At 46.0% G+C, this 26,819-nt stretch overlaps 1 protein-coding gene across 3 annotated transcripts; it reads left to right on the top strand.

Moving 5' to 3' along the window:
• The first annotated feature begins 397 nt into the window (after positions 1–397).
• Positions 398–25,882, top strand: fnip1 (folliculin interacting protein 1). Of its 3 annotated transcripts, none has more exons than XM_058086641.2 (17): positions 398–626; positions 7,510–7,639; positions 10,424–10,662; positions 11,691–11,765; positions 11,841–11,932; positions 12,927–13,010; positions 14,518–14,589; positions 14,917–15,052; positions 16,051–16,252; positions 17,198–17,283; positions 18,501–18,647; positions 19,507–19,676; positions 20,649–22,116; positions 24,418–24,583; positions 24,650–24,850; positions 25,269–25,384; positions 25,470–25,882. In XM_058086641.2, exons 1-17 carry the CDS (start codon positions 535–537, stop codon positions 25,546–25,548), a joined length of 3,555 nt encoding a protein of 1,184 aa, XP_057942624.2. In that variant the 5' UTR covers positions 398–534; the 3' UTR covers positions 25,549–25,882. The 3 variants fall into 3 exon arrangements, with proteins under 3 accessions (XP_057942624.2, XP_057942626.2, XP_078643973.1); XM_058086643.2 differs by lacking the exon at positions 398–626 and adding an exon at positions 4,693–4,811; XM_078787847.1 differs by lacking the exons at positions 398–626; positions 12,927–13,010 and adding an exon at positions 4,693–4,811.
• Positions 25,883–26,819: the final 937 nt, after the last annotated feature.

Raw genomic sequence — 26,819 nt, 5'->3', positions numbered from 1 at the left:
CTGTCTGTTCTTTTGTTTCTTTCACACATGCGTGTTGTACGTGTATATAGTTTAAGTTGCATTCAGTACTCCTGGCACATTAGTCATTCAGTAGAACTGTAATGTAAAATGTCGTCTTTGTGTTATACAAGTCTCTTGTCTCTGCCAAAAATGTGTCAAATAAATGTTTTGTTATATGCATAACTGACTTTGTCACAAGCATCTGAGATATGTCGCAAGTAGGGTTTCCGTCAGTAAAAGACACGCATTTTTACGACAAAAACATCAACACAGGCGCTCCCCGCCCCCATTGACCACGTGATACAAGGCTAAATATAGGAGCCAATCATATAATTCTTCACTGCACTCATGCCGTGTCAGCCAATGAGAAAAAAGGGTAGCCGGGTTACCAAGTGGCTCCCGTGACTAATGGCTGTCATATGACTATGACGCCGATGGAGACGGTGGCAAGGAGCGAGTCTTGCTGGTGGATTTGAAGAAAAGAGAGCTTCTCCACATGAATTTTTATTTGTATTTTTTTTATTTTGATAGAAAATGCCTCCGACGCTCTTTCAGAAACTTTTCAACAAGAGAAGTGCCTTTTCGCCGCCGCCGCAGAGATGCAACAAAGAGGAGCCAGCCTTCAGGTAGCGTGTGTACGCCTGTTGTTATGACTTACTTTGGCAATCGAACCAAGCCTTGCTTGTTCCTCGTTTCACACCCACTCTTGCTTTCATGACTGTTTCATGGACATGTCTGGCACACGACGGTGGAAACAGGTGCGCGACGTGTTTAGCTAGCATGCTAACGATGGCCAGTCAGACGCTATAGCTACTAGCCACGCATGGCAGCCACAAGCTCGCATGTTGTTGTTTATTTACACATTTTCATACGTATATTCATCCGGCGTCTGTTTTTGACCCTTTATGGCAGCCTTGCCGCCTTTACCGCAACACGATGTGACCTTTGTTTAGCCCGACTGGACGCACTCGCCTCCTGTCTGCTGCCATTAGTGACGATAAGTTGGGCGCAAAGTGCAGCATCTCCCTCCCGTGTCTGCCTTAGCTTAGCTTAGCCTAGCTTGCTAGCTGTTAGTGTCGACGTGCAGTCCATGCTGTGGCCCATATTGCTGCACACGTGATCTCATCAAGTCCCAACGGGCGTGGGGGGGGGGGGGGGGGGGGGGGTAAGACAGACCATCAGCGTCCGGTGGGTGAGGGAGGGGTCTACGATTCATGACAATCATGTCAGTAAGTTTACATGCATCAAAAAAATCAACTGTTCAAACAAAATTAAACATCTTTGATTGGTGTTTTTGCAGTAGCTTAGCACTCCTGTCTCTTAGAGGATCTTTGGCTTGTGCTTTTTCCCCAGTAGGGGCCACAAATGCATGGAATGGTCCTTGTGTATACAGGATCTTTGACTATTGTTTCTGAATAAAATAACAGTAGAGCACCTCTATTATGTAGAGGATCTCTGTTTACTGGTTCTGTGAAAAAGACTTGTTTTGATGTTCTGTCATCCATTTTTGTGAAGTGTGCACATGTACTAAATGTTGTGGGCATTGAGTTTATTAGATACACACACACAATCACACAATCTCCTGTGGTGGTTGCAATGTGTAATGTGATGAGGATGCTTCACGTGCGTGATGCTTGCTCATGAAACCGAGGCCATCGAATGCAAAGAACCTGATGCCTCCAAAGGATTCAGCATCCAAGTTGCAGGTCAAAATGATCTATCTCTTTCTATAAAATATATAAGCTATGTAAAATCTAACTATAGAACTATGGAATACTATTTTAAATGAATGATGGCCATTGACATTCACATTGTCAAGGTTTACAGGTAATCAAAGTAGTTGATGATATAATGATAGTCAAGCTGTTTTTTTTTCGCGGTAGAAGCGGCGTCTCGGGTTTCCGAGTGCTGAAGCGTCCTTCCTCCAGCACATACTTTCATAACTCCGTGCATCATGTGAGGCTTTCATCGGTCTCAGCCTGTCGTGTTTGTGTGCCATCACATGGTTGCATTCTCAGTCAGCAGCTTTAATAAGCTGTGTGTGGGGGGTCAGAGTGGGTCACCCTCCAGACTCGTCCTTTATTGTGCATAATATATGTCTAAGTTTTTACTATAAAGCGCGTGTGTGTGCGTCACACAAGGCGAAGTTGAGGGCCGCCATCACGTTGCTGTCAGGGCTATTTAAAGTGGCTTCTCAGAAGTGCAGGGTCATGATAAAGATATAGTTTTTACATGCGAGCAACCACATGAGACACACACATAGTCATACTCAGATGGCAGTTTTAGCGGAAAATCCTCTTTTTTTAAAGTTCCCATTTGGTTTCAATGAAACGTCAAAGAGTCATTTTTATTCTATTTTCGCTATTTTCAACCAGGATGAGCGTGCAAGGTCTCATTTTTCAAGTGATTCATTTTAATTCTGGATCATTTTTAATAGATTTTTTGGATGATTTGGGGCATAAATGGAGTTTTGCAAAGTGGGATTTCTTATTTATAAATGTAACAGTTTTATACTTGGAGCATAGAAAACCTCTTTACTATAAATACAGTTGCTTACATTATTAGAGCCCTCTAGACATGAAATAACACCCCTATAGTCACATTTATGCTCATATTACCCAATATAGTAGACATACTGTAATAAGCTGTTTAACACCAAAACACAACTCTTGTGTGTTGCCATAAATATGTTCCCTCGAGGAGCGGACAGGAAGTGAGGTCAGGGGCTTGGTGTGTGTTACAGCCGCAACAGTAGTCTGTGTTTTTATGAGGGACTTTTATTTAGGGTTGTTGTGCCTGCAAAAAAAGCTTGTTGTTTTGGCAATCCAGTCAGGTGCTTGTGTGTCTCACCTGACATTACAGTAACATTACTGACACCTAGTGGCCATGGTACAATATTACATGTCACTATATCATCGTCTTTTTTCAATGCCTTATATTTGTGTTTTACTTTAGGCAGAATTTGTATGCTTAAATGCTAGAAAATATGTAACATTTGCGTAAATATAATTTTTTTTTACTAATAACAGGCCATATTCAACCACCAACCAGCTTGGTTTCTTCATTTTTGAGAGCAAAAATTGGGGCAGCCATATTTCTGAGTGACTTGTCTATCCAACTCCGTCCAGCTAACGGCAAACAAGTAACTTCAACCGTTCTTGACAAAGTGCCCACAAGGCATGCTGGGCACTCCAGCAGGAGATATTAGCTGTACAACGACGTGTACATTATCTGTAAAACCAAAGGCCACCAACAGCTAAAAGTCAATAAAATCTGTTGTTATAAATAAATAAGATAAAATAAAAATGATCAAAGCATATCACACAAACACTGACATTTGTTTGCAATTATGCAAAGTGGACCATGACAAACGGCCCATCCACAAAACACTCATAACTTGCTGGAACTTTGGACGCTTGTTAATGTTATTTATGGCCGGCCTGCAGAGAGTCATTCCAGCCATGGCGTGCCTGTGAATGCAGCGCATCTGCGAGTGCAGTGACCTTTAAGCGTCGCAGCAACGTCACTCACTCACTCACTAACCCACTCACTCACTCGCTCGCTCATGTGATTACTGGAATGCAGAAGTGCTTCATGGGAAAATATCATCCCCAACAGCAGCCCAGCCAGCAGACATGCAGGTAGTCAGGTGCTGTGTAGCGTTGCTGTGACGAGAGATACGTATGTAGGTGTTGGGCCACCCAGGCCAATAGGACAGAGTTCACCCCCCCCCCCACGAAGGCCACTTCAGGTCACCCTGCAAATTCACATTGCAATCTCAGAGCAGCATTTCAGCACCTTTGAATCAATCTTCCAATTTTTCACCCGTCCTTATGAACTGTGCACGCTGTCATACACGGATGGTTTTAACTTGAAGACGTCTTTTAGGGCTGCCAACTGGAACCTCTGTCACGCTCGTCTTGGAGGAATGTCACGGCGCCGGGACGCAGGAGATATTTATGTAACCGGCCGACAAACACGAGTGCGCACACACGCACAAAACGCGGCAGGGCAGGGTTCTGTGAGGTACATGATACCATACAGCATCCATATCAAACTTGCGCGGGCCGCACTAACATTAAACTTTCATATCAAGGCGGGGGCCTCAAACTAGTGTCCTGCGGGCCACGTGTTTGAGACCCCTGCTGTAAAGCGTCTTTGAGTACTCTGAAAAGCGCTAAACAAATTAAATGTATTATTATTATTAAACACAAAGTCTTTGTCAACAATCATGTCTTCTGTGAAGCTAAAATTGATGTTAAATGTTCAATTATCCCTTTTCCATCATTAATATACATTTCAAATAGTTTTCTACGTGTAACACTGTCATTGTAGTTGTAGTTAATATATCTGCAAGGGGATGAATTGGATTTGCATTGTTCCTGATGGGGAAAACTATATCCAATTTAAGTACACTTTGGTTAAAACCAGGGATTCATGATGCTAACTGAGGTTTCACTTTCAGATGATTTTTCACAGGCAAATGTGGACATCCACGCAGGATGTGTTTATTTGTTAGCATCTGTACACGTTTGGCCAGGTTTTGGTAATGCCCATTTCCAGGCAGACGCCACAAGTGTTGATGGGAAAGAGGACTAAAGGCTTCCTTTTTTTTTACGATCAGTGTGCTGCCTGTGCAGCCTTGCGCCGTGCGGCACACAAACGTGGCGCCACAAATCACCTGACAGCCTCATGTTGTGTGAATTGAGTCCGCCGCTATTCTTAGAGGCTGGAAGTGAAGAGAGGGAGCGGCGAGCGGCGAGCGAGAGTGAGTGCTGGGGAAGGACTGGCACAGTCGCGAGGATGCCCAGGTAGGAGCTGGCAGTGTGTGTTTCTGTACGGTGAGTGCTTGTGGAAACCAGCGGCGCCGGGTTGGACGGGTTTGGTCTGGTGTACTTGCACACTTCAACACATGTGAAAGGGAGTCGGAAGAAGCAGAGTTTATTTAACCCAGGACTTCTTACGCACTTTGCACCGGAACGAAAATCACGTTTACGGGCGTTTGTGATGACGCGGCGCAGCGGCAGGTCAACAACGTGATGCTCATGAAGGGGTGCGCTTCTTTTGTCAATGACTGACTGTCACAAGCTCTGTGCCAGCTCACTTCCTCACTTTCACATGATCCCGACTCTTCAGCTTCCACTTCTTTTGCTGTTCTTACTCCATCAGCTCTTCAGCTTCTTGCTGCATGCTTCTGCAACTCGCATTGTGTGTGTGTGTGTGTTTGTGTGTTTTTTGCAGGCACTTACAGAATGCCTTTGTCTCTTTCTTTGGCCGTCGTCTCTCTCTTGTCATCTTGCAAACAAAGGCAGCAGTCATATCGCCGTCTCCTCATTGTCCATTGACCGTATCTGAACACAAGCAGTGCACCCGCCAGGATTTAGTAGGGAATCTTCCAAAAAGTTCAAACGCTTTCAGGAAAAGTAAGAGTTCCTATCCATGATAATGAATCCGTTATTTCACCCAGGCCTAAATATAGTAAATATAGTCCTGATAGAATAGGACCGTGTTCTGCTTCTTTATGTCTTCATACGGAATCTCTTGTTATACCAAACATGCATCTTTGACTGGCTTGGTAGACGTTGGAAACAGCAGAGTGCTCCTGTCATATAGAGCAGGGGTCTCAAACACGCGGCCCGTGGGCCAAATGTGGCCCGCAGGACACTAGTTTGAGGCCCCAGCCTCATGATATTTTTTTTTGTTTAATGATATGAATGGCCTGCGCAAGTTTGATATGGATGCTGTATGGTATCATGTACCCAGAAAAAATTATTACGTTTGATTCATGTTCATGTTAAAGCTTAAATAAGTGTTAATAGTTATCCTCCCTATCCATGTGGAAGTGGTAAGTTTTTTGGCTATTTAAGTTGAAAGGAAATAACTTGAAGGCTACCGTTTAGGTTGCTAGCTCTCTAGTTTGCGAGTTAGCATGTGTCTCAAGACCCTGCAGTTGCGCAATATGTTGTAAATAAAAAGAGTATAAATGTGACTATAGTCGTGTTTTGTCATGTCTACAGGGCTCTAATAATGCTTTGTTCATTTTAATCTGAAAAAAATCATTTGTCTACCCACCAACTATATGTGCTTTCTTAAGTTTTTATTATTTGCCATTTTATTATTATTATTATTATTATTATTATTATTATTTTATTTATTTATTACTGATTGATTGATTTTCTTTATTCTTGATTTGTTTATTTTTATTTGATTTTATTATTATTTATTTATTTTATTTATTTTATATTATTATTTATTATTATTAAATTTTATTCATTTTTCTGTTTTTAATAAATGCGTTGTTTTTTTTTGTTGAAAACCTGATGCGGCCCAGTCTCATCTAGACCCTAGTTCCAGTGGCCCCCGAGTAAATTGAGTTTGAGACCCCTGATATAGAGGATCTTTGACTAGCAATGTAACTGTGGGAATCGTGACTGTAGATGTCGTTAGCGGGCATTGTATTATAATACAGTGAAGCGGTAAACACACACATCGCAACACCACCAGCATGCTCTGCTAAACTAGGCTAACCCCACTAGCTCCCATTCACGCTCCGTGAGAGAGCCGCCGTTGGACATGTTTAGTTGGAAATATTGCACTCTTCAGGCAGATGATTATTTTTTGGGAATTGAGGTACTCCAATTATTTGTTGAAGCCTGTCCCTTATGTGAGAATGTAAGAAGAGTGTCAACACTTTGTACGTTTACATTGACGCACTATGGCGTCTGGTGACAAAGTTGACTCAAATGACTGCGTGACGTAAACACCCAGACAAAGCTACGGGGTGGATATCGACCAATGTGTTATTTGAGCCGCCGATGGAGGCCAAGCAGGCATTATGTCACCAACTTAGCACTCGGGGATTAACACAGGAGGAGAAACCAGGACATTTGAAGCACATTGATGGGATGGGATGGGAATGATCAGACAGTATTCCTCACTGAATGCTTGCCTGCAAAATCCCAGCTACTCACCTGAGCTGAAAATGTGTCAGACCAATGTAGACCCTTCTCACAAACACGGGCAGATTGTTGTCATGCGGGTGGAGCTCTCGCTCCTAATGCTACTCCCCCAGTCCCCAGAGTACCTGGACATCGCACCTGGACAGCACCGTTTCCTCAAAAGCGTTCAGGGATTATCCCAGCCGAGTGAAGGCTGGCCAGTAGCCACATGATTGCAATGTTTGTCTCCCAAATATGCAGCAACATCCTTCACTGTGCCGTCACCTCAGGCGGCCCAATAAAGCCACTGGTTACCTAGCAACATCAGCCATGTTTACTGTCTGAACAAACAAGCGAACATCACTCATTATCAGTTATGTATTTGTATCATTTTACCAGGTTGGAGTGCATTGCAAGGTTTTCTTCATTTATGGGGACGTGTCAGTCAAAATCAGATAACCGTGGTGGTAGCGGGGCCTCGTTCATGACGCCAACACTCTTGGGAATGCGTGAATGCGTGAGACGTCACTGGGCTCTGGTGTTGCTAACCGCTGGCTTTCCCTCCGTGCAGCTGGCCCATCCCCCAGCTTGAGCCCGGTCACATCAGGCTGATTGTCTACCAGGACTGCGAGAGGCGCGGCCGGAACGTCCTCTTCGACTCCAATGCCAAAAAGAGAGGCGCCGAGGACGCCCATCTCACTGTGAGTTACAGTATTTCATCACTCGGTCTCGTGTGTATGAATTGTCCAAATGTTTATGGTAGGTTTATCATAACAAAGACAGAAAAAAGGAGCAAAAATAACATTCAATAAAGGTTATATGGTTTTCCCGCATTTATTGCGTGGGATAGGGTCCCAAAATGGGCCCTGATAAGTGAAACCTGCGAAGTCGCCAACTGTGATTCCATGTGTTTTATGGATGTAAAACATGCATTAACATGTCCTCACATTTCTCTCTTGTTTAAACACTCTCAAAATTCAAATTTCTTTGTAATTTTCATGAACAACCTGCTTGTTTGGACACTGACTGTGACTCTTTGCCGTTCGGCTGTAGTGTTTTTGTGTCCTTGTTGAAGTGTGTTTGTTTTCATCCTCTTGCTATATCAATATATGGCTGGATGACATGAGGGCTCACACTGCATGTGTCGCAAAACCCGGGCATGTTGGTTCTAGTGCAGAATGAACAGAGTGAGGGAACCCTCTCATCAGTCATTCAGTCTCTTTGGCCCGGTGGGGAGAGGCGACTGGTGGAGTGTGGAGTAAAGCGGCGTTTATGTTTGCATGCATTTTGCCTCCGCGTTGTCCAGCAATTTGTCCTGGCAATGCCTGTCGTTTATTTATGTATTTTAGGGCTGCAACTCACGATAATTCAATAACGGGTTTATCAGTCAATTATTCAGACGTGGGTGCAGAGGGTATGCGTATCATCCGTAACCAAACGCAGCCACGCACACAACAAAAGTTCCTCCTGCACTGCAAGTACAACATAGTGTCTGCATGCTCCCAAATCCACACTGAGGGGGTAATCATCCCCAATTTGTGAAACTGGGCACACCCCGCCAAGCGCTCCCCCCTAATGCCACACCAATCTAAAGTACATTTTGCAGGGTGCAGAACTTATACCACTCTCACAAAGACAGGAAGTCCCACACACGGCAGACATGCTTGTTGTGGATGCTGCAGCGGAGGTGGAGCTGATCGGCAGAGAGGATCGGCTGATATTGATACCATGCTTTTTCACTGATACCGCGTGATCGGCCGTGTGAAAGCGGACAAAGTGGCAGAGGGAAATTTAGACAAAAGATGAAATCAGTTCACCTTACAGTTAAGCATCAAAGTTAAAGATGTGTGTGAAAAAGCAGGGCTGTGTTATCGCTCTTAGCACAGTTTGTTGCAGGAAGTAGGACGGTGTGGGCACCGTGATAACACCGTGTAACCAAACACGCCTCCTGGCTCGTACGCATGTTCCGCCTCCCTTATCTTATCTGCTCTAACAACACCAATAACGATAATAACGTCAGCTGACAGCCTGCGGCGTGCACGTAGCCTTGCTTTGCCGTCACATGACCGCGACTGAGTAGTTTGCCTCCTCTTTGTTTCAATTTTGAAACATGAAGTTGTTGGTCTGGTTGCTTTCTGCTGAAGCCCTGCCCACTCGCTCTTTCCCTCTCTTTCACCTGCCCTCGCTTTCTGCAGTCACAGGATCGAATGCTGGCGAATGTCACCCTGACACCGCAAACAGCAGCGTTTGACCTCATGGGTGCACATTTTCCCACAAGCAGTTTGGGGTCAAAGCTAAATAATCATAAGTAATCCCGTGCATGCAGGCAGACAAGCGGGGTGGGCCATGATTTTGGTTTTACTCGCTCACGAGTTCCCGAAAGAGTCATATGACTGGCAGTCACATGCTGCTGGCCTCTGTACACAAATCACACTACACACACCCAAATGCATTCCTCTCCAACAAGCTGCCAAGTCAAGAATCACATGACTCAGGCTGCTTTCAGCGGGGCGGTCTGCATCCATCTTTTGGATTTATTGTTCTTGTGTTTCAACCAGGCCAGTCTACATTTGAACTTTGCGAGTGTTTTAACAAGAGAGAAATGATAGAGTGCAATTTTTGAACTTGAGCTCCACCCCCAGCCCTCCTCCATGCATGCCTCCCGCAGAGCCCAGGACTTCCGGACAGTTCCCGAACCCCACTTCCTAATTTAGTATAAATAGTTACGTACTTTTCTGACTTTGTGTTGCCTCTTGTTCACAAAACATTGCTGCCATGGAGGCACAGAATACGGCCCATCTGGGCTCGATATCCTCATCCTCCCCCTGGGGATGCAGGCGAAACTCTGCCAGGCATTCTGGGCACGCCCTCACTACACGTTTGGGTCTCCCTGGTCTGTCCGCTATTCTTCCCCGCCATCTAATCCATGTACTGGAGCCTACGAGGGAGTTTGCCCAACCGGGCCGCATGTGCTTTGTCCTCTTGGATAAGGCATTCCACCGTGTCCTGTGGGGGGGGCTCCGGGACTACGGGATTGGTGCCGCGCTACTACGTGCCAGTCGAGCAGGAGCCTGGTTTCCAGTTTCCAGTGAACGTTGCCCTGAGCATATCCGGGCATGCCCACATTAGGAGGTCCGGGCTGTGTTGATGTCTGTGGAAGTCATTCAAAACTGCTTTCAAGGCTCGCTTCCAATTGCACAAACGTCATTATCTGATAATAATGATAATAATAGCTTTTTTCTCCTATATGACAAAGCTGAGATGCACTTTTTTGTTGAAGTTGAGGTCACTTCTTAGCATATGCTTTATAAAATGTCATTGCTGGAAAAAGTTCAGCTATCGTTGATGTCAACAATATCGTGTTTCCCCGACCATCACATTGGGCTGCATAGTGTTATTTACACAACGCTACGCCATCAAGTTCAGGACGGAGCCAAAAGGGCCGTCATTCACAATCTGAAGTGGTCCTCGCCTCCGCTTTACAGGGCACCGAGGCGCACGTGAAGATGTTTGGCAAATGCTGCCAGCTCCGGCCAACAGGGGGCAGCAGCAGCTCTTTGGACAGCTCTTCATCCTGCGCCTCCGAAACCCGGGAAAGCAAAGAGCCGGGCCTCCGCTTCCAAGGTTCCAGGTGTTCGTCCGACGTGGTGATGCTGGGAGAGATGATGTTTGGATCTGTGGCCATGAGCTACAAAGGCTCCACCCTGAAAATCCACCAGATCAGGTCAGGAGAAACTTTTGGTCTTTTTGGTTTATTGTTCCCTTTTAGTGTGGCTCTGTTGTTTTTTGTGATAGGATACCACTACCACATTACAGTACATACTGTTACATGAATGAACACGTATGCACTTTTTTTGTACACGTGTGTGCTTCACTGCTCTCGGGTATTTCCATGTTCGGGTAACCAGTGCTGTGATGCTTGAGCAAGAACATTTAATAGTGATTTCGTAGTACTGCAAGTTGGATATACAGTAGCTCATAACCCAGGATGGATTTCTAGAACCAAAATATTTCACTTATTATTTTGTTAATGGTGTTATTTTGAACTAAATATATTATTGAACAAGTCATCCCTGTGTCGTCTTATTACATAAAATAAATTAGGTTTGTGTTGATAGTAGGAAATGTTGTACTTTTGAGCTTGTCACATAGTACTAGTCCTAGTAGTACCTAGTACTGTAAACACAAACATTGGTTGTTTTGCATAAAAATAACAATTTAATTATAAATATGACACCAACTATTTACAATTTTCACATTTGGAACTGAACTGTGGGCTTGCATGCGTTTGCACGTGTTTGCACACGTTTGGATGCGTTTGCATGCATTTGCACATGTTTGCACGCAATACATTTTTTCTTCAATGCATAAGCTGGTGCATGCGACAGTGCTCAATGCTTTTAAACTTCTTGGTTGCTGTGTGGAAGTATATTCATGTGGATATAAAATCACTCCCGCCACCTAATGGCCATTTAAAGCTGCACTAAACATGGTCTCTTTTATTGTGCAGTTACATCATCACCTCTTTTTGCCTCTTGCACAAAAAAATGTAAAACGTTTATGAATAGGTCTTTGGGATTGGGCGTTCGGGTTGGAAAAACATCTAAATATATCTTTGGTAGCATTAGTGGGGGTGGTTGTTTTTGTTTTGGCACGCCTGCATACTGTGAAGGAACGTGGGAGGAGGACGTCCAACATGAAACGTTATCATTACGCTGCTGACCCCGGTCCTCTCCTCTATCGCCATGTCAGGTCGCCCCCCCAGCTCATGCTGAGTAAGGTGTTTACCGCCAGGACAGGAGGCAGCGTGTACGGCAGTCTCAACACGTAAGCGCAGTGTGTCTCTCCGCTGTGGCGTGTGAGAGTCAGGAAGTGCTCATCTTTTTTGTGCGTGTCACGCAGGTTACAGGACAGTCTGGAGTTCATTGGGCAGGACAGCAACACCCTCAGGCCCGATCAGAACACCGGCACCAACAATCTCCTCGGGAACATAGGTAACCATAGCAACACCGCACCCGAGAGTGGAGAAGAGCTCCACGGCGAGCATTTGAATTTGTGTTAAGTTGTTTGAACGTTTGTTTGTCCGTCTCCTGCTAACCTAGCTGTGTCTAAATGCTAATTCGGCACCTACACTAAAGCTGAAAAGTTTGGGATCACTTGGAAATGTTTTGGGCTTTTTCTTGGCATGAAGTCTAGCATCCTGAAGTCGGCGCTTCAATGTTGATACTGACACTGGTGTTTGAGGGCTACTATTTAGTGAAGCTGCCAGGTCTTTGTCTTAAACTACACACTCTCAGATATGCAGCGTTTTTCTGTCCTTGTTAGACCCAGTTTGTGCTGCTGTCTGAAGGGAGTAATTAACAGCATGGTAAGAGATTTTAGTTTAGATTTTTTAGATGGCTTTTCTAATCATCTATTAGCCTTATAAAATGATGAACTTGGATTAGCAGCCATACCAGGAGATTGATGCAGAGGACTGACAGTTGTTGATAGTAGGCCTCTATGCAAAAATGTACATCCTTCTTTTGAAAATCACCTGATTAATTTTAATAGTTTGTGAAATGCATGAAAATGTGTTTTTCTTTGGAAAACAAAGAAATGTACAAGTGATCCCAAACTTTTGAGCGGTAGTGTGTGGTGACCGGGAGAACCGGGAGTTTTCTTAATGTCAGATACGCTACGCGAGTAGCCGGTGCCTGCTTCTCGCAGCTGCTATACGAGGAAATAGGATTAATAGTGTTCTGTGAGACGGCATCCTTCCTCCAGATTCTTTTTCCCCACCTTGTCAAACTAAAACAAAACAAACCCAAAAAAACTTCTTGTCGTGTACTAAGGTCTGCAATGATGACAGGAGGCAGCCATCTTTCCTTCCTAGTCATTCACTAACAAGCATTCATTTTTCTTGTCTTTTTGTCTCGTCTGTCCTCCCACCCCCTCCATCCCTCTCTTTCCATTTTCCTCTCCCATCTTTGTGTTTGTGCTGCGCAGGATTTTCTCAGCTCTGCAGCCCTCGACGGGCCTTCTCAGAGCAAGGCCCTCTGCGTCTCATCAAAAGCGCATCTTTCTTTTCAGGTTGGCGCTTTTAGAGCAAAAACAAAACACCAGCAGTCTGTCAGCACAGTCGGTGTACTTTGTATACCACTTGCATGATTGTGTACCTGTGTAGTATCGCACCGCTGCATGCCTTTCCTTCTGGTTGCAAGGGTCTCAGCAGTGCAGTGTCCCGAGTCAGACAGCACAGAGCACACTTTTTTGTCATTATGCCACCTTTTTCCATTTGACCACATCGGACAGGTGAGAGCGTTCATCTTGTAATGGATCAAAAACAGAACCGCACAGACAAAAGTGTTGGGGCACATTTTCACCAAGGGGAAGCACACGCCCTGAGCTAAATACTCGTCTTCCATCGGGTGCTCCCTGCTACTTCTGTGTGATTCAGACCTGCACGTTTCTAGCCGCAGCAGTACGTTGTGTGGTTGGTGCTGGACAGGGGCCAGTGGCTTTACTAGTCTTAGTAGTCTTTACTAACACAATTTGACTAACCCGATGTTTGTGATTTGTGGCCAGTAGGGGTGTCACAAGACGGGGAGATACACCAGGTCGGGTCTACGAGAACGAGACCAGATTTTAACATAAGCGTTGGAAAATGTACAATGGAAAACACTCCAACGAAAAGACAATATACTGTATATTGCAATTTACCCATTTCTACCACGTGACCCTCTTCTGCACTCTAACAGCCTTGCCTCCACGCAATGAGACAGACTGAATGACTGACAGCTCACGACGTTCATTTCAGCACTTTCTATTTTCTGTGCATTGTAAAGATATAAAAACAGCTAAAATGAGGGAGCTTGTTCATGCATGTAATGGGGCGCACCTAGCCCATTATTAAAACAGCTCTAAAAAGCTCCAAGAACGTAACAGGTACATCCATGATAACATGTCGTACTTACAGTTTTGCTTCATTTTAAGCACGAGTGGAAGCTGGTACTACTGTGTGTACATTTCAAGACTAAATACCATCATGTTTTGTCAGGAAAAAGATGAAAATCTTGCGCGATCTCGTGACACCTCTATTGGCCAGGAATGACTTTTTGTAATCCTCCACTTTTGAGTGTGTTCTGCATCCTCTGTCTGCACATAAACACTACGGGATACTTGTTGGAACGTGGCATGGAAGAGATGAATCATTAATACCATTTCTATTAGTATTTATTAGGCATGTTTAACACATGTACATACTACGCGTTCTTTACTGGCCTTGGTACCCAAAATGGATGGATGGTTACAGTAGTCTTTCACGGCGCATGGCGATACCTGAGCAGCAGGTACTGTCATCGAACCGCAAACACGAGCGCTGCACTGATTCCACGTCCATTGGGCGGACGCCCGGGCGTTATGTTGGCGTCATATCACAATCATTGACTGAGCCTGCTTGTTGTCCTTGCGAGGTTGACAAGACAGCAGACGATCATGTTTATTTATTCTTGCATGTATTTTGTGACGTGTTGCACGATGCATCGTAGTACAAGCGCCGACGCTCCGATGTTGAGCCTTGTTCCTTCCTTTTTCCTAGGCCACAGTCACCCAATGGACATGCCGGGGCGAAGCCCGTATGACGAGAGGGACAGCGGAATCGCCAGGTCAGGTAGGTCCATTGACACGGACAACTAAATTGTTGTGGAGACAGATGATTTTTATTCTATATAGACCGTAAAGTGCCGGGGTAGCCTTTAGCCTGGTTGTCAGGCTAGCGCTACACCCGTCTGCTGGTCTGCCTCCGTCTCCCTCTTGATCAGGGATCAACTGTAATGTCAATGCTTCAAACTACTGGATAATACTGTAGCCGTACACTGAAACACAAGCAACGGGTTGACACTGGTCAAAGATCCTTTATGTGGCAAGAGTACGCAGCTGCACAAGGCGCTCAGCGTTAAGGGCTGAGGATTAACCTGAGCATCATGTGTCCCGTCAGCGTCCCTCAGCAGCCTCCTGATCACCCCTTTCCCGTCACCCGGCTCCTCGCTGACCAGCAGCTGCGCATCCAGCTACCAGCGCCGATGGCTGCGCAGCCAGACCACCAGCCTGGAGAACGGCGTCTTCCCCCGATGGTGAGGCGCACGCTCAGTCGTGGTCGGTCGGTTGGTTTCAGCACATTCTTAACACAACGGCGCTGAAGTACATCATGCGTTTGCAACATGGCGGGAAACCCCTCCATGCCAACAATTACCGATCCTTGTTAGCACACGGATGAACAAACGTTTTCATACTGAAATATGAAAGGATGCCACTTTGATATTTTCTATAGTGTAGATACACTAAGAAGTTACAGTACATATATTTAAGAGAAAACTGCATGTCAGCTTGGTCATATATTTTATTAATAACTTTCCATTTTTACTGTTTCTTTAACATACATTGTCCAACTAAATCAACTTTCTAATATTTTTTGTTATATTGTGACTTTTATTGCTATAATATGTTGAACTCAGTCCCATAATATTATGATTTTTTTTCCTTCACCTATTTTTCGAAAAATTACAACTTTTGTTTTCTTTAATATTTCAACTCTGGGCTACTAAAATGACATTTTTGCTCTTAATATTCGAGTGAAATTCTTCTTAAATTGTGACTTTTTTCACCAGTAGATCCCCTCAATATTTTCACTATAACTCAACTTTACACTCAATATTTTCTAGTAATGTGTTTTTTTTTTTATCCATGCTGTTTTTAAAATTTTAACTGTTGTATTTCCACAATATTTTGACTTTATTTTTGTCACATCATAGCTTGTTTGCACTCTAATTTTGCGCTAATTTTTTGTTCTTTTGTATGACTTTTTAGCATATATTTTTTCTTAGATATTTTAACCTTCCACTATTAAAAGAACATTATTTTCCATCATCATAAATGTTTTTTACACACAGCAGCAGCAGGCAGGTATACACCAGCGGCCCACTTAAGTGGTGTGTGGTGTTTTTGTGGCACCCTTGTGCAGAGGCAGGGTACCTAACAGGCGGAACCGCAAACAAAAGATTGTGGTTAGAACGAGAGGAAGACAAAAGGACATCAGACCCAATGTCTCTGTGTCTGTCTGCCGTCCGAGCAGGTCGGTGGAGGAGAGCTTCAACATGTCTGACGAGAGCGGGGGGCAGAGCCTGGGCGTGGCGCGCAAGAAGAAGATCGCCATCGGGGTCATCTTCATGCTCTCCCCCAACCCCGAGGAGAACAACCGCTTCCAGGACTTCTTCTTCTCCCACTTCCCGCTCTTTGAGAGCCACATAAACAAACTGAAGAGCGCCATCGAACAGGCGAGTGACGTTCAGCTATTCTCATGAGGGACGCTCCCGTCTGGGTTTTATGCTGCCGCTTCTGATGCCGGAATAGTTCACGTTGATAGTTCACATTCGGAAGCAGGAAGTCAATTGAAATACTGCGGGGAGAGGTACAGAATCTGGAAGGTCTAGAAAGCTTTATGTGTGTAACTGCTAAGTCTGGGCAATATATCGTTCGTTCATTCATTCATTTTCTACCGCTTATCCTCACGAGGGTCGCGGGGGGTGCTGGAGCCTATCCTAGCTGTCTTCAGGCAAGAGGGGGGGTGCACCCAATCCCAGGGCACATATAGACAAACAACCATTCACACTCACATTCATACCTATGGACAATTTGGAGTGGCCGATTAACCTAGCATGTTTTTGGAATGTGGGAGGAAACCGGAGTACCCGGAGAAAAGCCATGCATGCACAGGGATTGAACTCAGGACTCCTAGTTGTGAGGTCTGTGCGCTAACCACTCAACCGCCGTGCAGCCCGGCAATATATTGATATTTAAAAAAAAAAAACAGTCTTCTCCTTAGGCCCTAAAATAGGTTTGGCACCGTCGCCTTTCTTTTTTGTGGGGGCGCATGTTTTGTTCTGTCCTCCATCTGATGTAATGTTAGCGAGTTTAACCGCTAAATGTGCTAACACAAAAACATTTGCAATCAGCATATGTTTTTTTCATCATTGATTTCATTTTGTAAATATTCTTAATAAATCATAATTATAGTAAGCTGCCATATTTCAGTGAATGAAGTTGACTGTCATTGACATCGTTGACTGAAGCTCGGCCGTAACTCGCAAATGTTGTTTACTCGAGTCCTTGCCGGTGTCGTGTTTCCGCAGCGACTCAGCACCGTCCCATGTGGCTTCTCCGTAACGCATTCCCCCTCACTCCTCCTCGCCGTCCTAAAAGCCTGTTATGTCACCCTGCAGGCCATGAAGCTGAGCCGGAGATCAGCTGACGCCAGCCAGAGGGCCTTGGCTTACAGCCGCATGGTGGACGGCCTCAACGAGTTCAGGTGGGCTCAGATGATCATCAGGTTGTTCTTCTCATCTCCTCTCTCCCACCCAAGCATACACCTCGGAGGAACGTGGAAACTGGTTCTTTCATGATAGGCGTGATATAAGTATCAGTATGATGAGATGTAGTACACATCCGGTATTTGCGAGTGCAGTTTTCCAAGCACGTACTGTAAGATGGCTTTGGGATCCCGATATAGACGCCAGTGACTTTTCTGTGAGCGTGCTTTGGCCAAGCCGGTAGCTTATCTTAGTCGGCATGCGTGGGCATGCTGTGCCCCCTCCATCCCAGCAAACCCCCGCCAGAGCGGCGTGTGCGTGCGAGGGAAGGCGGGGCGTGAGGCGCCATCTTGCTTTTGTAATGTTCCATGAAGTCAAAGGCAAAGAGGCCGATGTGCTTAAATTTAGACTGAAGGTGAGATTTTGCAGGTATTTGGTTTGTTCCCTCGGCGGGGTCTCCAGTGGGTCGGGTTGCCGCTCAGGTGGGTGCGCTGCCAGCGAGCATGTGACTACCAGTCTAGTGGCGTGTCAAATCCGTTAGCGGTGGCCATCTCCACATTTCAGGCACCCCTACCTGAGTAATGGTATCACCTTGGCCACCCCGATAAAATGTCCGTTCGCTGAAATTATTTGGCGGTGATCATTTGAAGTTTGGAAAGGTTTTATTTTCTACTTGAAAAAATTGTCTTCACTTTTTTTTAGGCGCCATGGTTATTTTCCCTCGATATTCCCAGCACATAAAGTCAATGAATGGGAGCTTTGGGCACGCTATTCCGGAGCAACACTCGGCTCGGTCACGCTGTGATTCTGGGAGATAAACCCGGTAGCCAAAAGCCTTCAGCTGATGCTACGAACGGATAGAATGAATTCCTGGCTCGTTGGCGAAGGTTACGTCTCAACGAGCGAGCAGATAAGAGGCGTTATCAATGCGCCACATGCGAAGTCGGCAACGCTGTTATTGTCACTCCCAACGCTGCCTGCCATGTTTCAGCCTGCGGAGATCCCCCCCTCCCGTGTTGGCGCTTGGCCTCCGGCTGAGTCGTGCACGCCCTACCCCCTCCCCACCGTGGAAACTCCAGGCCTCCTCGGCCCTCCTCGCACGTTGTTTGTGCGCGGGTCTCCACAGCGAGGCTCTGTGAACTAAAACGTCTTGTTTACCCTTTGGGACAATAACGTGTCTGTTCTCTGTCCACCCGCCCCCCTTCCCCCCGTACAGGATGACCATCTGCGACCTCTACAGCATGCCCCGGGTGGCCGAGCCCGTCTGGCTGACCATGATGTCGGGAGCGTCGGAGAAGAACCACCTGTGCAGTCTCTTCATGCGGGAGTTCTCTCTGCTGATGGAGCAGGCCTCCAAGAACCAGTTGAGTGTTTGTCCTGCAGGTTAGACTGGTTGGATCTCAGTCTAACACCCCCCCCCCCCCCCCCCCCCAGCCCCTCCTCTCTCGCCTCCGCACAAGTTGTGGCCAAGACACGCCGCGTCTCAGGCTGAATGAGCTGCCAGCGCGCTCATCCCTGCCAGTCACAAAGATGGCTGCCGATTGTATGCATGAATGAATTGGTGGCAAGGCCTGGTATTGAACACAAGCACCCGTATTCAGCGCAGTGCATGGAACCGCAAGCGTAGGCCATGCTGCAGTGTGTTTACCTCCTCCAAGGCACGACTTTTGAAAGATGGTAGCCTAAGAATTGTCGGTTTGGTCTCTTCATGAAGGACTACGCCATGAAGGTCACACCTCCTTCCTCGTGGACATGCGTTACAGTGTAAACGTCAGCGTGCAAAAAGCATGTAGCGCTGCTTGGAGAAGCGCTCTGTCGACAGCAAACACGGCTCGTTATGCTCGTTAGCATTAAAGCTACACACACGCTAACACTTGTCTAAGTGACAGCATCAGCACCTGTGATGCGTTTAGTGTCCTATGGGCCCTTTTAGTCCTCATACAGCCATACAGATAATACTTCCTGTTTGTTGTTGGGCCACTATGGCCGCCAGATTGGGACCTGACCACCATGAGGGGTGGGGTCATGAGACGGGAAGGGAACTAGACGCTCATGGATTTAGAAATGACAAGCGAATCATGCCGCAAGAATGTGTGTGCGTGTGCGCCCGCTTGTTACTCTTGGCGCATCTGACCTTTTCAACTCCTGATAAAAGCCCGGCGGGCGCCCCGCACTCCAACCCCCCCACACTCGCTGATCCTCCTTCCTCCCCGTCGGTCCAGGTTCCTCCCGGCATTGCTGACCGCCATCCTGACCAATCACCTGGCCTGGGTGCCCACCGTCATGCCCAATGGCCAGCCCCCCATCAAGATCTTCCTGGAGAAGCACTCGTCACAGAGCGTGGACATGCTGGCCAAGACGCACCCCTACAACCCCCTGTGGGCGCAGCTTGGTGAGGGTCACCGACACAAATGCTCCACTCGTATATATGCATAGGAACACTCATTGGTCATAACAATAGGTACATTAGCATTGTATCGCTCTTTTTATAATTATGACTTTATTCCCATCATATTGAGAGGGGAGTTTCATAGCCCTCTAGCTAATGTTCCAAAAAAGACAACTTTATTTCTATTATTCCAACATTGTAGTCGAATTCAGACTCTACCTTGTTACATTTATGCTTTTTTCCTCTTAATATTTCAACTTTCATTCTTGTAAAATGACCCGGGCTCACTCTGAAAAACAATTTGGACCCCAAACGGATTCTTGCCACACGGCTGTGACGGATTCGGTGTGAGGCTGAGGTTACGGCAGATGTTTTTGCTGTTTTATTGTTTGTTTTTGTATGAAATTGTTTTTAGAATGTGCCAGGTCCCAATACAAAACTGCCACAGGCCGCAAATGGCCCTCGGGCCCTACTTTGGACACCCCCGGTATAATATGCTATGTTTAAAATTTGCCACACAAATGACAGTTTGGAAGTTGTGCACCTTCACCAAGTGGGGGAATGAGGACACCTAGTGTTCAAAAGTAGGAAATGCTGTTCATTGACGCCAGTGCATTTGTTTGCATTGAAATGGTGCCGTTTATTTATTTTTATTTTATTTGTTTTATTTATTTTTATTTTATTTTATTTGTTTTATTTATTTTTATTTTATTTGTTTTATTTATTTTTATTTTATTTGTTTTATTTATTTTTATTTGATTTGTTTTATTTACTTTTATTTGATTTGTTTTATTTATTTTTATTTTATTTGTTTTATTTATTTTTATTTTATTTGTTTTATTTGATTTGTTTTATTTATTTATTTATTTATTTACAGGACTTGACCGGAACACCGGGAACCTTTTTGGGGGGGTGGGACTAATTCTTTTGGATATCCGTATCAAGACGCTGATGTTTTGGTTTCTCCGCTCGTAGGCGACCTCTACGGCGCCATCGGCTCGCCAGTGCGCCTGTCGAGGACGGTGGTGGTGGGCCGCAGACAGGACCTGGTCCAGAGACTCCTCTACGTCCTCACCTACTTCATCCGCTGCTCGGAGCTGCTGGAGACGCACATGCTGGACAGCGCCGAGGACGAGGCCATCGTCATGCCCGGCTCCCTCATCACCACCTCCCTGAGGAAAGGCGAGGTGGAGGAGTCGGACTACGTCCTTGTGACCGTTCACAAACCCAGCGGGGACTACCTGGCTCAGGGGGCGCAGCAAGAGGAGGAGAACCCAGGCAGCTACCCTTCGGACCACAGCTTGCAGAGCGCCGCCGACACGGACGGCGACACGGAGCGCCCCACCGAGGACGCCCCCAGAGAGGAGGACGAGGAGGGAGACGACAGCGGTGAGAGCCAGGTGTCCAGGAGCTCGGTTCTCCAGATGCGACGCTGCCCGGATCCTGGTTCCAAACCCGAGGGGCCTCACAGAGAATCCAGCAGCCCGCTGACCACAGAGCCCAGACTGGAGACGGTCTTACGGGTCAGCTCCTGTTCCCCAAGGGAGCAAGTCTGCGGACCGGATGCGGAGAACGAGGACTGCCTGAAACTCTGTGTCCCGTCCAGACATCTCGTCTCCACGGAGAACCCCGCTGGAGATGCTCGGATCAAGAACCAGGCGGGCAAGGTGTTCCCTCTGGAGAAGAAGCCTCCAGATAAGAACGGGACCACCATGTCTGGACCCATGTCCCTCATCCTAACCGAGGAGGACGAGCCAGCAACAAAAGTCACCTTCCTCATCGGGGACTCCATGAGTCCAGAGTCGGACACGGAGAGCCGCAGGAGGAAGGTGGAGGAGCACATGAAGAAGCACAGGAAGCTGCCGCTGCGTCAGCCGGGACAGCAAAGTCCACCCCGTTGTGGCACGGCAGAGGACCAAAGCAGCCAGACCAAGGCGGTTCCAGTCCTTCAGCGGGTGTCCAGCAAGATGCCCCAGTGGAACACGAACTGTACGGACTTTAGTCACTTTGACGAGTACTTCAGCCCGGAGAACCCGGTGGAGACCAGAACAATAGACCACGTGGCCCAGCCCGCACATATGCACATAGACTTGCTGGACCCCTCGGGGGGGTGCCGCATTCAGGGTGGGGCTCGCGGAATGGGCAGCGAGGCGGGGGCCAACCGGAAAGTATGCGACGCCTCGGATGCCCAAAGGAGGTGCAGGTGCGCCTCCACGGACTCGTGCGACTGTCGGGGCTGTCCCGCTGAGCGGGACCAGGGCCTCGTCCTGTCCGTCCCCGCCCATCTGCGGGAGGGGGACGGCAAAGAGGACCAAAAGCGCAAGGACGTGCCGCTCGGCGACTGGGAGATACCGCGCAACGAGAGCTCGGACAGCGCTCTGGGGGACAGCGAGAGCGAGGAGACGGAGGACTGGCAGGAGGAGGTCCTGGTGCCGTTCCCGGGGTGAGAACACGTCTTGGAGGTCTTTTGGTGATGGTGATGGCGATGATCATGAGTGTGTATATATGTATATGTGTATATATAATATACTGTATACAGTGAAGAAAATAAGTATTTGAACACCCTGCTATTTTGCTATTTCTCCCACTTAGAAATCATGGAGGGGTCTGAAATTTTCATCGTAGGTGCATGTCCACTGTGAGAGAGATAAACTAAAAAGAAAAATCCAGAAATCACAATGCATGATTTTTTTAACAATTTATTTGTGTGATACAGCTGCTAATAAGTATTTGAACACCTGAGAAAATGAATGTTAATATTTGGTACAGTAGCCTTTGTTTGCTATTACAGAGGTCAAACGTTTCCTGTAGTTTTTCACCAGGTTTGCACACACTGCAGGAGGGATCTTGGCCCACTCCTCCACACAGATCTTCTCTAGATCAGTCAGGTTTCTGGGCTGTCGCTGAGAAACACGGAGTTTGAGCTCCCTCCAAAGATTTTCGATTGGGTTCAGGTCTGGAGACTGGCTGGGCCATGCTAGAACCTTGATATGCTTCTTACGGAGCCACTCCTTGGTTTTCCTGGCTGTGTGCTTCGGGTCGTTGTCGTGTTGGAAGACCCAGCCACGACCCATCTTCAATGCTCTGACAGAGGGAAGGAGGTTGTTCCCCAAAATCTCACAATACACGGCCCCAGTCATCCTCTCTTTAATGCAGTGCACTCGTCCTGTCCCATGTGCAGAAAAACACCCCCAAAGCATGATGCTACCACCCCCATGCTTCACAGTAGGGATGGTGTTCTTCGGATTGTACTCTTCATTCTTCTTCCTCCAAACACGCTTATTGGAATTATGACCAAAAAGTTCTATTTTGGTCTCATCTGACCATAAAACTTTCTCCCATGACTCCTCTGTATCATCCAAATGGTCATATGCAAACTTAAGACGGGCCTTGACATGTGCTGGTTTAAGCAGGGGAACCTTTCGTGCCATGCATGATTTCACATCATGACGTCTTAGTGTATTACCTACAGTAACCTTGGAAACGGTGGTCCCAGCTCTTTTCAGGTCATTGACCAAGTCCTGTCGTGTAGTTCTGGACTGATTCCTCACCTTTCTTAGAATCATTGAGACCCCACGAGGTGATATCTTGCATGGGGCTCCACTCCGATTGAGATTGACCGTCATGTTTAGCTTCTTCCATTTTCTAATGATAGCTCCAACAGTGGACCTTTTTTCACCAAGCTGCTTGGTAATTGCTCCGTAGCCCTTTCCAGCCTTGTGGAGGTGTACAATTTTGTCTCTGGTGTCTTTGGACAGCTCTTTGGTCTTCGCCATGTTACAAGTTAAAGTCTTACTGATTGTATGGGGTGGACAGGTGTCTTTATGCAGCTAACGACCTCAAACAGGTGCATCTGATTCAGGATGATACATGGAGTGCAGGTGGACTTCTAATGGGCAGACTAACAGGTCTTTCAGGGTCAGAATTCTAGATGATACACAGGTGTTCAAATACTTATTTGCAGCTGTATCACACAAATAAATTGTTAAAAAATCATGCATTGTGATTTCTGGATTTTTCTTTTTAGTTTATCTCTCTCACAGTGGACATGCACCTACGATGAAAATTTCAGACCCCTCCATGATTTCTAAGTGGGAGAAATAGCAAAATAGCAGGGTGTTCAAATACTTATTTTCTTCACTGTATATGTGTGTGTGTATATTATATATATATATATAGTATATATATATATACGTATATATATACATATATAATGTGTGTGTGTGTATATATAATATATATACATATATACATATATTGTGTGTGTGTGTGTTTATAATATATATATACATATAATGTGTGTGTGTTTATAATATATAAACATATAATGTGTGTGTATATATAATATATATACATATATAGTGTGTGTGTGTGTGTGTATATATGTACATATATAATGTGTATATACGTATGTGTGTGTGTGTATATATGTACATATATAATGTGTATATACGTATGTATGTGTGTGTGTATATATATGTACATATATATATATGTATATATGTATGTGTGTGTTTTTTTTTCCTTTGTTGAAATAATGATTCCTAAACACTCTTATATATGTAATAATAATGATGAGTATATGAATATTTATTTGAACATACTTGTTGAAATAATGATTCCTAAACACTAATGATGAGTATATGAATATTTATTTGAACATACTTGTTGAAATAATGATTTTTAATGCGTGGTCATATGAAACGTTTCCATAAGGTAACATAATTTTTTTTGTCTCCGGCAGTTCCAAGCTGGTGGAGAACTACTCCAAGCCGACCGTGGCCAACTTCGGTCGCTCTCTCTTCGGGGGCTACTGCCCCACCTACGTGCCGGACTTCGTACTCCACGGCATGCCGAGCGACGACAAGCTCCGGCAGAGCCTCACGGCGGAACTCGGCCACGCCGTCCAGGTGAGGACGCGCCGCTGTCGGTCGCTTCCGTGATACGGCTTCCTGACACGCTCTGGTCTCCCGCAGCATCCCGTGTTGGACGAGCCCATCGCCGAGGCCGTGTGCATCGTGGCCGACACGGACAAGTGGACGGTGCAGGTGGCCAGCAGCCAGAGAAGATCCACGGAAGCCGGGAAGCTGGGGAAGGAGGTGCTGGTGTCCAGCCTGGTGTCCGGCTTACTGCAGTCCACTCAGCAGCTCTTCAAACTCAACATGTCGCCCAACTTTGTACGTCCGCCTCCGCCTCCGCCTCACCTCCACCCCACCCATCGCTCAAAAACCGTATCGCTTGGCGGTGCCAGACTGTCAGACCTTCACCGCCAAATCAAATAGCTCGACACTGCTCAAAGATCCTCTCTATGACAGGAGCTGGATGCAGTTTTTAAGGACTTATTCCAAACGCGCTAGTCAAAGATCCTCTATATGACGGGAGTGATCATATTAGTCGAAGACAGGAGTGCTCTGCTGTTTTTGGAGACCAGCTTCAGAAACGCAACCGGTCGGATGTCAGATGTGTTTTCCTGTATTTTACGGTGGCATGACAGTTGACCTCGATTACCGAGGGCCACAGTTTGACTCTGGAACAGATGAACCGGCTTTCCACCGCATCCTAACTAACTTGTCTTCTGACTTTTGCCATCTCCAGTGCATCATGCACCTGGAGGACCGCCTGCAGGAGATCTACTTCAAGAGCAGGATGCTGGCCGAGTACTTGAAGGGCCAGAAGAGAGTCCACGTCAAAGAACTGGGCATGATCTTAGGGTGAGGGCTCGCACAACGGTCTGTGGCATTTGGCTCTGTTCCTAATATTCCGAATATTCCTAATATTCTGCTCTCTGGCCGTCAGGATCGAATCCAGTGACCTCCCTCTGCTGGCCGCCGTCGCCAGCACGCACTCTCCCTACGTGGCCCAGATCCTACTGTGAACCCCCACCGCGTTTTCAAGGACCTCCCATGCTGCTGCTAACCGGTGCAGTGCTCACGTTGCGCCACAGGAGGGTGCCAGTGAGCACAGTTTGAATGTGTCGGGACACCAAGCCAAAGACTCCATGGACTTGATGATGTATTTTCTGGATGATTGGAGTGTGAGTGTGTATTTTGTACAATCTCAAACCCAGTCAGAGTGTTTTAAAGAGAAGCTCATTTAGAATTTGAACACATTTCTTACTCAACGAACACGTTGGCCATTTTTTTTCCCAGAAATTTGTAGTGGAACACAACCTGAGATCAACTCACTCAAAAAGGCTTTTTTTTTTTTTTTTTAAACAAAAGAGTAAGTTGTCTCAACGCATGCTGTTTTCAAGGGAGGGCTACTGTTCATTTAACATTTACTTTTTTTTCTTGCCTGGGAAGAGTCCACTGTGGAGAGCAGATAAATCATTGCGTATATTTTGCTGCAGCGGTGCCAAAGTGACACTTTTAATTCCTGTTCATCAAGCCCGATGGGATGTTTGACGAATACTTGGTGCCAAGAATGTGTGTGCGCGGCCCAGCTGATTGATTCTTGCCTCCATGGTGGATGATATCAGATGGTGCAGCATGTCTCATCTGGAGCTGCCTGATCAGAAAGTGTTATCAATTCCTCTAGCGAGCTGCAGACCACAGCAGCCAAGTCTTAATGGAAAACCTCCTCAAGGCAGCTGCTCGCACTCAAATTGGAATATTATTGTCCAAGTGCACCTCCCCCTCTTTTCTACCACATCTTTTTCCTTTTCAGAAGCCTCGTTTTTGTCCCGGCGAGCTCATCCCTCCTTTGTAGACGGATACGTCATTCAGTCGCCCTCAGTCTGTGTATTTGACTCGTATCCACTACGCTTTATTTTCCATGTATTTATACACAAGCTCTTTTCAAGAACATGTCTCCTGGGAATGATGTTTTTCCCAATTTTATGGGAATGTTGTGCAATAAAGATCAGACATTTGCACACGTTGTCTTTTCAAACACTGAAGCACATTTTCTTTACAATTTGAAGGAACTGTGACTTTAGATTGGAGTCATTATTTTCTATTGATAGCTTGTATTCTTTTAGCATATGTTCTGTTAAATCATAGTATTGTACATTTTGTCATTTTTTAATAGCATTTTGACTTTAGGGTCGTGTTAGATGTTTGTTATATTTGAAGCTATTTTGGAAACGTAAAATGAGTATTAAAGCATGCAATCAATTAATTACATTTTATTTGTAAGGTAGTTTTG

The sequence above is a fragment of the Doryrhamphus excisus genome, linkage group LG21, assembly GCF_037039965.1.
Source record: "Doryrhamphus excisus strain RoL-2023G ecotype Guam linkage group LG21, RoL_Dexc_Guam_v1.1, whole genome shotgun sequence".
NCBI lineage: Eukaryota > Metazoa > Chordata > Actinopteri > Syngnathiformes > Syngnathidae > Doryrhamphus > Doryrhamphus excisus.
Note: the sequence above shows the minus strand (reverse complement) of the source record. Positions and strands in the feature narration are given on the sequence as shown.